Source organism: Pristis pectinata, chromosome 21 (assembly GCF_009764475.1).
Source record: "Pristis pectinata isolate sPriPec2 chromosome 21, sPriPec2.1.pri, whole genome shotgun sequence".
NCBI classification, from domain to species: Eukaryota; Metazoa; Chordata; class Chondrichthyes; order Rhinopristiformes; family Pristidae; genus Pristis; species Pristis pectinata.
In genome coordinates this window covers 11568799-11584261 of record NC_067425.1, presented here as the reverse complement: position 1 = coordinate 11584261, position 15463 = coordinate 11568799, and the positions used below count along the sequence as shown (strand labels likewise).

The window sequence follows — 15463 nt, the reverse complement described above, 5'->3', positions numbered from 1 at the left end:
TCGCATTTGTCTGGATTAAACTCCATCTGCCATTTCTCAGCCCATTTCACCAACATAGAGTAATACAGCATGGAAACAGGCCCTTCAGCCCATCTCATCCATGCCATCATGATGCCCACCAAGCTAGCCCCATTTCACCCATATCCCTCTAAACCCCTCCTATCCATGTACTTATTTGAATGTCTTTTGAATGCTGTTATTGTACCTGTTTCAACTGCTTTCTCTGGCAGCCTACTTCATACTCGCACCACCCTCTGCGTGAAGGAGTTGCCCCTCGGGTCCATTTTAAATCTTTCACCTGTTACCTTAAACCTAGGTCATCTAGTTTTTAGTTCCCCTCTCTGGGGAAAAAAAACAACTGTGTGCATTCACCCTATCTATACCCGTATTGGTTTTATACACCTCTAAGATCACTCCTTGGTGTCCTGCACTCCAAGGAATAAAGTCCTAGTCTGCCCAACCTCTCCCTATTATTCCAGCCCTTGAGTCCTGGCAGAATCCTCCTAAATCTCTGCACCCTTTCCAGTTTAATGACTTCTGCCCTATAACAGGGCGACCAAAACTGTACACAATCCTCCAAGTGCGGTCTCACCAATGTCTTCTACAACTGCAACATTGATACCTCTCTACAGCCGAGGAAGAATATTGTCACCTAGCGGGCACTTAGAATCTGGAACACACTGTCTGAGAGGGTGGTGGAGGCAGAGATTCTTGTAACGTTTAACAATCGTCTAAATGAGCACTTGATATGATAAGATAAGATATTTACTTATTAGTCACGTGTTCATCAAAACACAGTGAAATGACTCTTTTTGCGTAGAGTGTTCTGGGGGCAGCCCACAAGTGTCGCCACGCTTCCGGTGCCAACATAGCATGCCCACAACTTCCTAACCCGTACGTCTTTTTGGAATGTGGGAGGAAACCGGAGCACCCGGAGGAAACCCACGCAGACACAGGGAGAACGTGCAAACTCCGTACAGACATTGGCCGGAATTGAACCCGGGTCACTGGTGTTACGCTAACTACTACACTACCGTGCCGCCAAGGCATAGAAGCTGGCAAATGAGATCAGTATAGGTGGGCCGAATGGTCTGTTTCTGTACTCTATGAAATGCTCCTGCTTCCTTTGAAAATGTTATTTGGCTTGAGCTGTTCATCTCTTTCAAACGGTAAAGATACGCACTTGATTTGCTGCTTTCTGTTTTGAAGCTCTGTGACTTCCTTCTGGCCTTAGCAACATTCGAAAGCAGAATCTCTAATTTCCAAAGGTGACCACGCCTGCACTGCCCCAGTTTTCGGGAACCAATCCAAAGGCAAGTTTCACCACCCCCACCCGCCACTTGTGCTGCAGGAGGCTGGCGATGCGATTCCTTCCAAAGTGATGTTTCTTTCAGCCTTGGGAATCGTGCCGCTCACAGATTCCGATTGAGTGGAGCATGTTTTCACCAGTCGGGCTCTCTCTGGCATGCCTCCATAACTTCTTTCAGTCCTCTTGGTTGTCTTTAATGTGTAGTTGAAAACCATCAAAAAAAAAATTGGCCTGAAAGGACTGAATTGCAGGAAGGGAGCGAGCTACAGTGTGATTATCTACAGTGAAGTGCAGACATGTTGCACACCTTTAACAAGTAGTAAAATGTGTTTAGTCACTAGACGGATAAACTTTGTAAGCAATGAGCTACCTACACAGCAAAGCATTACTTCTGTTTTGGCTCCTGTGTGACGCTGAAGGCTCATTGTAGTGCGACTGACTGCCCATTAAATGCACTCGTACATTGGAAGTCATCATGCTGAAACCGTCACCCATTAGTGTCAAATCCTGTGCCTCAAGGACTATGCTGTTTTATAATTGCTGTTCTAATGTGGATCCTGTCCTTCCCTTGTATAATCAATGGAGGGGTACTGGTGTTTTCATGACACTATGCAAAAGTGTCTTATTTTATTCACTGAGACTGGATCCTGGAGCAATTTGCAATTTATATACTGTGAACAATAGCTTTTGCTAATTGAAAATTTAAAAAGACAAAAAGGAGCATAGGCTAATTCTAACTGCAGCAACACACAAAGCACTGGAGGAACTCAGCAGGTCCGGCAGCATCTATGGAGGGAAATGGGTAGTTGACGTTTTGGGTTGAAGCCTTTCATCTGGACATGAGTCTAGATGTTGGTATCCTGGGAGCGTAACTTGCACAGGGAATGAGAGTCCCAGGTGAAGGGTCTCAACCTGAAACGTCAACTGTCTATTTCCCTCCTCAGATGCTGCCTGACTGGCTGAGTTCCCCTAGCTTTTTGTGTGTTGCTCCAGATTCCAGTATCTGCAGTCTCTTGTGTCTCTAATTCTAACTGCCACATTTAACTCATCTGTCTCATCCCATCAGAGAGAGCCCCTTTGTTTTACCCATCTATCCCCTTCTCCGCTACTGGAAACATGTTTTCATTCTTTCTCATTTCCGACAAAGAGTTTCCAAGCTAAAATGTCGACTGTTTCTCTCTCCACTGACACCTCCTGATCTGCTGAATGTTTTCAGCATTTTCTCCTTCTGTTTTGGCTTTTGCTAATTAATAGACTTAAGGGATGTGGAGCTGAGGAGGATACATGGAGGGGAGGTTTGGATCAGATGTGTTGTGAATGACAAAGCCAGGCCGATAGGCTGAATGGCCTTCTGTTCCACTTAGTGCAATTCCCTTGATGCCAAGCATGTAATGTCATGGTACAAATCACTTACCAGTGAAGACTAACATAGGTTGACTTGTGTTTCACTGCGTTTCTAGAAGAAATGAGGTGACAGGCCACTCCCTTTGGGAGGGCCTCTGCTCCCACATGAGTGAAACCAAACCTGGGCCTAGAGCAAGACAAAGACTCAGCTCAGGGCTTCAGCTGGGCAGCAGGAGATCTCCCTGGCTCTCCCACCTTGCTATCAGTGAGGGAAATGCTGTGAGAGGTAGGGCGAGATGTTGGTATCCCGGGAGCATAAGTTGCACAGGGAACTCGCAGACCAGAGGCTCGATGGGAGTCTGGGAATTGGTCTGGTTAATTGGGAGGAGAAGCTATCTACCGGCCTTCAGGGTTAAAGCCGGAGCCTTCCTGTGGGATTTGACCCCATTACTCCTGAATTTCCGTCTGGTCTGGTGATTCCTCGATTATAATCTTCTCACTTTGTTTCCAACTCTTATTGCTCTTTATCTTGGTAATTCTCCATTCTTGCTGAGATCTTTCAATTCCAGTCTAGTTTTCATCACTTCACCACAGGCAACTGTGCTTTCGGTTCCTCAAGCCTGAGGCTTGAGAGTTCCCTGCCTGGACCTCCCTCTGTCCCTACCTCTCTTCCCACTTAAATGTCTCCTTAAGCTGCTGTTTGGTGAAGTATTTGACTGCCTGCCCCATTCAGTCTTATTTGTGGTTCGCTGTTGGGTTTTGTTCCCGCAGTGTGCCTTGAATTTCACTGCATTATAAATGCAGGTTGCTTTTGTTGTCGAGCCCATAATCTGTCACTCAGGAGCTAGGTCGGCAGCATCTGAGCTGGGCAGCCTTCCCAGTTGGCCTTGTGTTGTATTGAGGATGCCCTCAACCTACAGAAGAATCATCCTGGCCTTCCCTTTTGGACAATTCCCCAGAGCTCTGTTGGAAATCTAAGGGACTGTCTGTCGGCTAGTGTGGGATTGGATTGGGATGCTTCTTCCCCTGGTGAGTAGCTGTTGGCTTTGTTTGGAATTCCATTGCCATTTAGGTATGGACCAATGGAATCCAATTAGTCTTCTGGAGAAGATCTGCAAGAGGAGGGCAATTATCTGACAACTCCCAGGTATCCAGAGCATTCAGCGTCACATGAATTGTGTAGAATTCACTTGTCAGTAGTTGTGATTGGAACATCATTAAAGTCATCTACATCTTCCCTCGGTCTCTGGCTTCACTGTGCACTGTGGACAGCAGTGAGCAGTTCAGCTAACAACCTAGCCTGGGCTGCCCATAAAAGGAGAAAAATCTGATTGAAGATGTATCTAGTGGGCATTTTTTTAAATAAGGCTGTTGTTCCAACTTCAGGAGTTTACTGTCACCACTGAATGAAGAATTATTAATCAGAATATTTTACATTCCAGGTGAGTGGAACAAGTCTAAACTTTTCAGGTGATTCCAGAAGCAGCTTAAAGCCACACGTGGTTCTTCTGTGCCTGAGCTGGGAATGAGTGATCCCTAAAGTGGGCACACCCTCCAGTCTCCACACTGAGCCCTAACGTCCCTTGGGCACATAGTTACTTAGTTTTTTCCCTGTTTTGTAAAAGATTTGCCAGTGAGGGCAAGTTTCTTCTGAAGGGGGTATGGATTTAAGATAACTGGTGGGAAGTTTAGTGGGGAGGTGGGGCTTTCTCTACCTCTCCCCACCCCAGATGGTGGTGGGATCTGGAACTAGCTGCCAGGAAGCAGAAACACTTGTAACATCTTGAACATACCTTAAGCACACAGAAACTCTCTTGTGCTGCTGCCCTGAATAACCCCTATACTTGCAGCCTCCGTGACACATAGAGGCCATTCAGCCCACCAGATCCATGCTGGCTACCAGAGTCCTGTCAGTTCCATGTTCCCCCCCTTATCTCCCTGTACTCCTGCCACCAACCCCATCAATTCCACATTGTCTCCTTTTGTCACTAACTGACACTGTGGGGTAACTTAGCAGCCAAATAACACACCAGCCTTCCCTCCACGGACTCTGTCTATACTTCACGCTGCCTCGGTAAAGCAGCCAACATCATCAAAGACCCCTCTCACCCTGGACATTCTCTCTTCTCCCCCCTCCCATCAGGCAGAAGATACAAAAACCTGAAAGCACGTACCATCAGGCTTGAGGACGGCTTCTATCCCGCTGTTATAAGACTACTGAATGGTTCCCTAGTACAATAAGATGGACTCTTGACCTCTCAATCTACCTCGTTATGATCTTGCACCTTATTGTCTACCTGCACTGCACTTTCTCTGTAGCTGTTACACTTTATTCTGCACTCTGTATTGTTTTTACCCTGTACTACCTCAATGCACTGTGTAATGAATTGATGTGTATGAATGGTATGCAAGACAAGTTTTTCACTGTACCTCGGTACAAGTGACAATAATAAACCAATTCCGATTCCACCCCCACACTTTTGCAATGTGGGGGTGAAACTGGAGCACCGGGAGGAAACCCGTGTAGTTACAGGAGGAATGTGCAAACTCTGCGCAGACAGTACCCGGGATCATGATCGAGCCCGGGGTCTCCAGCACTGCGATTCAGCAGCTCTAACAGTTGTGTCTTCGTTAATGGGCACACCAGACTAACGTGATAAGGCCTTGAATGTATTGGTTTTATTTTACTTCTGGTTGAGTTTTGGGGCTGTTTTTTCAGCCTCTGAGTTCAGCAAAACTGGATGCTTTTGTTTATTTAAAAAAAAGACATGAGATGCATCAACTTTTATCTCCATGATATGCAACCAAATTGGTATCAGTGTTAAATAACAATCACAGACAGTTCAGCTAGCTTGCTTAGGTAAAATCTTCACTTCCTTCTATGCAGATTTTATTCCTTTCCTCATTCCCAGCTGAATTCCTACCCTCCCACCCTTTACCATCCCTGTCACGGCCAGCACATCCCACTGACGGATGCTCCATAGTCTGTAGATTCACAATGTAAAGCACACGTGGGACTCTGAGAGCAAAATGAATGAAAATATAATTTCTGTATGATGAACATTATATCAGTGGATTGGCAGTAGTTTTCCTGGTAGTCTAACAAGTGTGTGTGTTCTTTATTATTGTTTAGAGCTGCAATATTCAAGCTCTAACCATGACTGAGAGAAAAAAACATGTTGATACAGTGGAATGAAGAGGGGTAGTGTAGAACTTAAGTGACTAGTTGGGCCAAATGGCCTTTATTCTGCCCAGTGCATTCTTAGTATTAATTAGTGTGCATCAGTTGTACTTGGCCAACTGAGGGAGATTACTACCTTATTTAAAAAAAACAAACCAGAGCATTGACAATTGGCTTCCTCATTCTGCTGCTAAAGTAATTGTTGCTGATTGTTTTAACTGCCCCATGAATTGATCTCCCATTTGAACGACAGGCAACTAATGAGAGAGTTCGCGCTTGTGTGAATTATTGCTTCATAGTTGGCAGCAATGTGCAGCTTCCACAGATTGATCTGCAGTGCGTTGTAGGGTTCCCAGGGCCAGACCTTCCCACAGGCTCGGCTGAATGACTCTGCCATTGATTGGGGAGTTCCAGGAATTCCTTGCATTAGGCACAAGTGCATGAGATACCCAGGCACTAAAATCGTGCAGTGTGGCAACAGGCACATTCAGCCCACCTCGTCCATGCCGACCATGTTGCCTCTCTCCATTAAAACCATTTGCCTGCATTAGGCCCATATCCCTTAACGCCTTTCCTTTCTAAGTGCCTGACCAAATTCCTTTCAGATGTTGTAATTGTATCTGCTCTGCCACATCCTCTCGGAGCTTGTTCCAGGTAGTCACCGCCATCTGTGAAAGACCTGCCCCTCAGACTTTCTTTAAACTTCTCCCATTGCCTTAAACGTGCGTCCTTTAGTTCTAGACTCCCCTGCACTGGGGGGAAAGACTCTGACTTTCTGTCCTATCTGTGCCCCTCATAATTTGATAAATCTCTATGAGGCCACCCTTCAGCCTCCTCCATTCCAGTGAGGGGTGGGGGGGGGGGGAGGCATCCATTCTCTCCTTGTAACCACAGCCCTCCCTTCAGGCCAATATCCTGGTGAGTCTCTTCTGCACTCTCTCTACTGCTGCCACATCCTTCCTGTCGTGTTTCAACCAGAACTGTACTCCAAGTGCGGTCTAACCGATGTTTTGTACAGCTACAACATGACATCCCAACTTTCATACCCAATGCCTTGGCCTTTTGAAGGCAAACATACTAAATTCCATTTTCACTACCCTATCCACCTGTGTTGCCGTTTTCGGGGAGCTATGGACTTGTGCCCCAAGGTCCCTCTGTACATCAACACTCTGCCATTTACTCTATATGTCCTACCAAAATTTGACTGGATTACCTCACACTTGTCTGGATTCAATTCCATCTGTCATCACTCCACCCAACTTTCCTGCCGTACCCTTGGACAGCATCCTTCATTACCTTCACCAGTTGTTGTGTCATCCACAAACTTCACAATCAAACCACCTTCTATCTTTAACATCATGAACAAGAATCATTAGCTTAACTCAGCTGTTGGCTTCTTTAACCTGCAGCATTGAATTGTGTTGATTAACATGGCTTAGATTGCAGTGAAATACTCTTCAAAGATCACTTTAGTGTGTTGAGCTGACATTGCAGATCTCCTCGGGAAGAGCAGAGAGCTTGTGGGCCATTAATGTAGCCATGCCATGTTTAAGGACTTGATAAGGACTCTATAAATTAGCATCAATAAGAATGCAAAATATTGGAAGTACCCAGTGGGTCAGGCTGCATCTGCAGAGATTCGAATCAGATTTATTATCACTGACTTGTGTGATGTGAGATTTGTTGTTTTGCGGCAGCAGTACAACACAAAGACGTAAACTTATTATAAATTACAAAAGCAGTGCAAAATAAAAAGAACTAACGAGGTAGTGTTTGTGGCTTCAAAGACCGTTCAGAAATTTGATGGCAGAGGGGAAGAAGCTATTCCTGAATCGTTGAGTGTAGGTCTTCAGGCTCCTGTACCACCTCCCCTATGGTAGTAACGACAAGAGGGCATGTCCTGAATGGTGAGGGTCCTTAGCAAATAGATGGAAACAAACATGTTTAAGATGAATTACTCTTCAAAGAACTAAGAAAAGTTAGCAGGTTTTAAGACGCAGTGAAAGTTGCAAGGAGCAAAGGAAAGATTGTGATGTGGTGGCAGATGGGAGGAATTAAATCATCATAATGCTGCAGTAAATGCAACCTAAATCAAATTACCTAGACATCACAGCAACCAAAAGTCATCAAAATTCACGTTCGGTTGAAGTTATCTCTGGGCAGGCGATGAGTCAGTACCGCTGCTGTCACCTCTGACTGGAGCACATCACTCACCACTGAGGATTAGTGCTGAGGTTGTGCAGTCTTACTGTGCCTTCCCAGCATTACCTGATTTCATTTCCCCTCAAATTTTTTTTTCTTCCTTCTCCACCTTTTGTTTCCTCGGCTGTTCACTGTCATGGATATTAGCTCGTTCCTTCATTCATGTCGTGGTTGTTTGTTACCACCTGCCAGGTTCCTGCTTCATCAGATGGTGAGTTGTTCGTGAGTTTGCTCTCAGCAATCGTAGTCTGCTGACTCCTGCCCTTTCGTTACCATCTTTCCTTCGTTCCATCTCTGCAGTAACCTCCAGGGGTAAAATGTGTGGTCGGGGCTGTAATACATGGCTGCTGCTTGCCTAGACTGCAATGACACCACCTCCCAAACCCACAGCCTCTTCCACCAACAAAGACAAGGTTGGCAGTCACCGGGGAGCGCCATCACCTGCAGGTTCCCCTCCAAGTTGTGCACTATCCCGTCTTGGAAATGTATTACGGCTCCTTCAACTCCGGAACTGCCTCCTCAACAGCACAGTGGGAATGCTTTCACCAAAAGGACTTTGCAGTTTAAGAAGGATGTTCACTGGAACATCCTCAAAGGCAATTGGCAATTAATGTCAGGGCTACCTAGAACCCAAAAGACACTAAAAAGAACCCAAAAGGCATTAAAAAGGGTGCAGTTAGGTTACTGGATCTGCTTCATCACTGATCCAGGGGTGTGTGCTTGAATCCAACTGTAGCAGCTTGGAATTTAAATTCAAGTATTTAAATAAAGACTAAAAATGGAAAATGCTAGAAACACTCGGCTGATCAGGCAGCATCTTCGGAAAGAGAAACTGAGTTAATGTTGCAGGTCAGAAATCCTTCTCCAGAATGAGTCTCAGTTCTGCTGGATTGCTGTAAAAATTCGTCAGGAGAGGAAATCTTCCATCTGCACTTGGTCTGACCTGACTGTGGAACTAACAGACTGTTGTAGGAACCTACCTGAATCACTGATATCTTTCTGGGAAGGAAGACTGCTGTCCTTGCATGGGCTGTGTGTGATCGGTGTGGTTGACTCTTAACCTGGGGATGGACAATAAATGCTGGCCTTGGCAGAGGTGCCCACATCACAGAACCAAACGTTTTTAAAGAAAAATCTACAGCAAGGTCTTTGTGTAGTTGTACTGGTTATGGGCCACAGTCTTGGGCATTTCAGGCGTCAGGACCTGCTCGCTGCGGGTGGCAAGGAGCAGCCATTGGCTGACTAAGATTAAGCCATGTGATCAATTTTGTCCATTGAGGATAGTGGGGCAAGAGGGAGATTTTCTTTGCCCCTTTGAGTTGCTAGGCTGTGCCGATTAGTCCAAGGCTGAGAGCGGGTTGGTGTGTGATGCCTCCTGTAGCCTCTGGCTTTGTCCTGAGCACCAAAGCTCGCTGTGGAAAATGAGGTAACAACGGAGAGTGAATCCTCTCAGACCTGGGCCACCCCCCCCCCAATCCCCCAAACCAGCTAGTCTGGGCTCTTCACCACTCCTGGCAATGTCGCACCTCACAAAATTCAACGGCTTTGCAACCAACACCAACTATTCAGTCATCTTGTGGCTGGTTCATTGTGTGTGAAGAGGAGCCACTTTGGGGATCGGAATAGTCCCATGCAGGAGTAGCTGGGTGTGACTTCTTCCTGTCAACCCTCGTCAATGCAAGGTGATCCTTTCCAGATTCAAAGCTGTGTGCTGTTTTCCGTTCATTTGCTGCAACCATTATTGAACACATGTCTTTGAAAAGGTAAATAAAAGAAAGGGGGGGGGTGGGGGTTAACATTTGACCAGATTGGAGGTGGGTGATTAGTTAATTGCTCTGCCATTGACACCTGGAAGTGGCACTGCTGTAGGCGATGGTGCTTGATTTTTATGCACGTAATTTATAATGTGGAGCTATCCTCCACTCTCTGCGTGGGGCTGAGAAATAATCCTGCTATTATCAGAAGACTTTGCTGCGGTTTGGGTGGTGAGTTCTGATTGCTGTAGTTTGTTGAGGATGTAGGGGAGAAGTTTGGTTTTTGTTGCTAATCAGCAAGTTGTATTCACCTTCGTGTGTTCATTCCCGTTGAAGTCACTGAAACAACGTGAGGGAGGTGCGTGCCACCGGCAACCAACGTTCTTGTGTACGTTTACTTCTGATTAAGGGTTTTAGAAATCTGGCACAGAGGAGGAGATGCTTGGGGCAGATCAGCCATGATCGTGTAGAATGGTGGGGTAGGCTTGAAGGCCAGGTGACTGCTCCTGTTTTCTTGTGTTCTTGTCCTTCCACTTTCATGCATTGTTTGCTGAGTAAATTGACTGCCAGATGCAAGTTGGCTGTGAATCCAGCCTACCCCTAACTGGCTGACATGCTGGTTTGGAGACGAGATAATTGAGCAATGGCTGGTGATTTGGAGAGCCCAGGCCCCAACCCTCTGCCTTGGTTGTCAGACAGACCCGCCCAACCAGTGCTTCAGCTGCGCAGCAAAGGAACTCGTCCAGCTCAGACGGGTGACTGCATCTCCTGGCATAGTGAAACATTTGTTTGTGGTTGTTGTGATGAAGGGCAAGGCCTCCCTGCTGAAGGGAAAGCATGTGGAGCTGGGAATATTAAGGGAGAACATTGAAGAGGAGTAAGTACTGGCACTGGTACACAAGCAGGAGGGGGAGGGAAGAAGCCGACTTTCCTTGTAGTCAGATGACATATAATGACGGCTTTATTGTTCATCAGTCTGTTAATCCAATTGTACTACTTGAATGGCATAGGGCAACTTCCCTTGGCTCGAAATTGGATCCATTTAACCCAGGGTAGATCACACGAGGTGATTGTTTCTGGGTGAGATCAGCCTCATTGGGAAATTGTCCCAGGGAGTTCCGACCGTGATTTACCCCAGTACGGCTCGTGCTTTCCCATGCGTGTATTGACGTCACGGGTCCAACACCACATATTTTCCCTTCTGCTGACAGAATTTGGAACTTTTAGGGGCAACCCATGACTTTTTGATCACTTATAGGTCAGCACCAGAAATAACGATGGCAGAAACTGCCAAATTGTTGTCAAAGCAAGTGAAGGGGAACTGACCACATCTTATGCCTTGCACCCAACCACTAGGCCTTTCCTTTTGTTCTTTATTCTCTTTTGCCTCCAAAAACTTGCATCTTCATATTTTTGTCACTGGCAAGGGGAGTGTTGCCCACTCCTAACTATACCTTGTACCAAGTGGGCCATTTGAGGGCAGTTAAAGAGCCAACCATATTGCTGTGGGTCTGGAGTTGCAAATAGGCCAGGCGTGTGAGGATGACGGTCACCGAAGGACATTAGTGAATCAGATTGGTTCCTACAACAATCACAATTATCCTAGCAATAATTTTAAATTCAAGTATTACAATAAATGTTGAATTTATTGTTCCCCAGCTAACGTGGTAGGATTTGAACTTGCATTTCCAGGTTGAAGCTTTGGGTCTCCAGTGATTTAATCCCTAGGTACCCTCTGAATCATTAACTCTGTTTCTCTCTCTACAGATACTGTTTGCCTTGCTGGGTGTTTACAGCACTCTGTTTGTTTTGGATTACCATTGGCTGCAGGACTTTACTCTTGCCCATTGTCCACTGCCACATTGTGGAGACATCTGACACTTCCCATCCCTGGAAGCAATATGTCTCTTGTGACCTATCACTAATCTAGCTCTTCTTCCTGTTACAGATGTGCCATTGACTCAGGGATGGTTGATGAGATTTTGGCTTGCACGAGAATTGGAGTATTTCGGATCATTGCCATTGTATTTTGGGTTTGAAGATTCTTGCTGCCCTGCTTGATCTTTTTCTCCAAAAATTGATGACCGTGAGTCCCTGTTTGTCTTACTATAAAGTGATTTGGATGTTCCCACTGGGATTTGCTGCATTTGATTGTCAAACCTTGGGATGTGGCTTTGCACCAACTTTACGAGTGAGCTCTGACCCCTTGAGAAGTTCCCACCATTTCACACTCCAAGCTGAGCAGGTTTCGAAAGACGATCTTTAAAATGACCAGTCTTTTCCGACGGAGCAGTAGCAATGGGAACTCCAAGGGTGGATCTACCACTGCCCCGTCACAGCTGCTCAACAACAGCAGGCCGCCCCGCCAAGTCCGGAGACTTGAGTTCAACCAGGCCATGGAGGACTTCAAGGTCATGTTCCCCAACATGGACTACGATGTAATCGAATGCGTCTTAAGAGCCAACAATGGAGCTGTTGACGCCACCATTGACCAGCTCTTGCAGATGAACTTGGACTGTGGATTTGACAATGGGTATGATGAGAGTTCAGACTCGGAGGACAGTATCCCCCCAGAGGTGAGTACCGGAGATTTTGTGGTTGAGGAGTTAAGCGGGTGGGAGCTTATCAGATCTGTGGCTGTGATGACTAATTGAACACCTGAGTGAATTTGCTGTCATTCAGCTTATTTGCAAATTCCTAAGGCTTCTGTCTCCCCTTGTCCCTGTTGTCTTGAATGTCCAGTCAAAAGCAACTCTTCAGTTTCCCACCGTGTCCTGCCGACAGAAGGGTCCCAGATACAATCTCAGGACTGGGCTGATCCTGGTTTGGACCCACCTCATGCAATACAGCACAGCACACCCGTGAGCACATCAGTCGATGACTGATGTGCTCATGGTTGGGGTGTTACCATGGACGCCAGCTCCTCCTCTGCGTGGTGTATCTCCAGTCAGGGATCTCTGCTGCAACAGGCCAGTAGCAGAAAATGAGACTCTGCCTGGTTGTGAGCTTCCTCCCAGCAACAACACTTTGTGTTTGTATAGCACCTTTTTAATGTGGTCAAATAAAAGCTCCAGCCACTTAACAGGAGTGAGATTGAACCAAATTCAACACTGTACCAAGCAAGGTATTTGGGCAAACAACACAGAGCTCAATCTACCTCTACATTCAAGCAACATTGACCCTTGCTCCCTCCCTCTCCCACCTGTATCCGTTCCATTCATTCTATGGGATGGATATCTGAGCACCATTGATAACTGGGACACCACTGGATCCCAGTCTTTGGCCCCAGAGAAATACCTCCTTTCTAAGCTGGGAAAATGCATCTTAATTTGTCCTTGGCCAGTGCAGTATCAGTAGGCCACATTGAGCTTAATGTTCACCTTCCCTGGGAGAAGTGGCATTAGTTACATCCACCAATAGTCAGAGCCATTCTGCACGTGGAAGGGTTTCTGCATCCCCTCTTCTGTGACTCATCAGTGGGGATGTGAAGGCAGTAAAAATCCATGGATATTCTTTGTGTCTCCCTGCCCTGCTCTGTGCCGTTTGCTGTGGTTGATTCATGGCCTTCGATCAACAGGTTCGGAAAGTCCATTGACACGTCAAACCTGCTCCATTGGTTATCTGGTATTTCCCCAAAATATATCTCGACTTTCCCATGTGCTTTCCTCATTTGCTCTCCACTCGCCAACTTCCTCCCTCTCTGGTCGTGGGAGGAGGTTGGGGAGAAGACGCCACTTTAGATATGTAGTTGAGGTATTTCCAATTTCTCGACTCAAAGAACAAGTTCAGCTAAGCCGTGCACTTGGGAGGCTCAAACTATCCAAGTGGACTTTGACATTGGGAAGTGCTATTAGATTGGACAGCAAGAACTTCAGACTGAAACGAATGGGTGTGAAGGTTTCTCTTACGGTTGAGTTTAAGATGAGAAGATTTCTTTATTAGTCACACGTACATCGAAACACATGGTGAAATGAATCTTTTTGCGTAGAGTGTTCTGGGGGCAGCCCACAAGTGTCGCCACACTTCCGGCACCAACATGGCATGCTCACAACTTCCTAACCCGTATGTTTTTGGAATGTGGGAGGAAACCCACGCAGACACGGGAGAACGTACAAGCTCCTTACAGACAGCGGCCGGAATTGAACCCGGGTCACTGGCACTGTAATAGCGTTATGCTAACCGCTATACTACCGTTATTGATGCAGTATGTGGTTACTAAGACCCTGACCCAGTCCAATAGGAAGCTGTTGGGAAACCATGTGGTTAGTCCTGTCCATCTTAAATTCCTGATCAAACATGTTCAGAGTCTCATGAAAGAGAACTGCATTGTTTATGAAAACATAAACAGAGTGTTGCCTTGGGCTTTGTAACTTGGTAAATTGGTTTATTATTGTCACATGTACTGAGGTATGGTGAAAAACTTGTCTTGCATGCCATCCATACAGATCATTTCATTACAACAGTGCATTGAGGTAGGACAAGGGAAGACAATAACAATGCAGAATCAAGTGTTACAGTTACAGAGAAAGTGCAGGCAGACAAGAAGGTGCCAGGCCATAACGAGGTAGATTGTGAGGTCAGAAGTCCACCTTATCGTACTAGGGGACCATTCAGTAGTCTTACAACAGTGGGATAGAAGCTGTCCTTGTAGGACGTTCCACCTCTCTCCTGCTCCTTTCACGTGGGTCAATGGCTGTTATGCATAGGAGATGCTGGTCTACGTGACCTTCTGAGGAGTTCTGGACTTGCGGAGCAGTTTTCTGCATCTTCCCTCAATGGCTCGGCCATTAATGGCACCACCTGCTACTCTACTGGGCCACTCAGACAGGAGGTTTGCTCCCTGGTTTGTGCTGCGGTGACCGACCTCGTTTGCAAGGTGGTCCTCGGGCGAGATTCCGATTGTGCCGCTCGTGATTGAGTAGCCTGCCACCGTTCACCATGCACCCAACCCCATGTGGGGGAGCCAGCTCGGAACTCTGGCAATGGTGTTGTGGGGTCTCAGAAGGCAAGGACTCTGAACACAGTCTGGAGATAAGTGATTTATTTACAAAAGACGAATGTGGGAAAATAGTAACGGGAATAACAACACATGCGCACGGTTTATAGCAATTGTGGGAAAATCACAGGGGTAAGATACACGCGCATACGCACACAACAGACTAAGTACATACAATCAAGGAAAAACAATACGATACCCACCACCCCTTGACTCAGTGCAGGCACCGCTCTGTGCTACCAGGGACACTAACTACAATGCTCCCAACCCTTTAACAGTGATTTCTCCAGCGCCGTCCCACGGTCCTCAGCCTGGAGTGAAGCAGGGTGATCCCTCAGAGCAGACAGAGAGAGAGAGAGCCAAGCACGTGTGGCAATCTTTATAGTGCTCGAGGGTCCAGCCCAGGTAATTTACAAAAGGCCAGTGGCGCAGTGCCAGCAAGGACTCATTAAGTACAAAGGTACTTAAAGGGACCAATGGTCAGGTGTGCGCTGATGGGTGGGGGTGGAGCCAAACCTTGATTGGCAGTGGTGTGTCTTTCGACCAGGTAATGGGCAGTGCTGTCATGTGACAGCCATGACCCTCCACAATACAAATGGTCAGCACCATCGGTGGGAATGGGAAACAAAAAGAATGAATACTCCCTCTCTGTGTGTTGGCAGGAACTGCTATTTTGG

The 15463-nt window shown here is 46.5% G+C and overlaps 1 protein-coding gene across 3 annotated transcripts in view; it reads left to right on the top strand.

Annotated features, from left to right (window-relative positions):
* cuedc1b (CUE domain containing 1b) overlaps positions 1 to 15463 on the top strand; it is a 108860-nt gene that overhangs the window by 52887 nt on the left and 40510 nt on the right. For all 3 annotated transcript variants that reach the window (XM_052035279.1, XM_052035280.1, XM_052035281.1), the window contains one exon: positions 11739 to 12366. In XM_052035279.1, the coding sequence (XP_051891239.1) occupies positions 12058 to 12366 (309 nt within the window). In that variant the 5' untranslated portion in view covers positions 11739 to 12057. The remainder of the gene's footprint in view (positions 1 to 11738; positions 12367 to 15463) is intronic.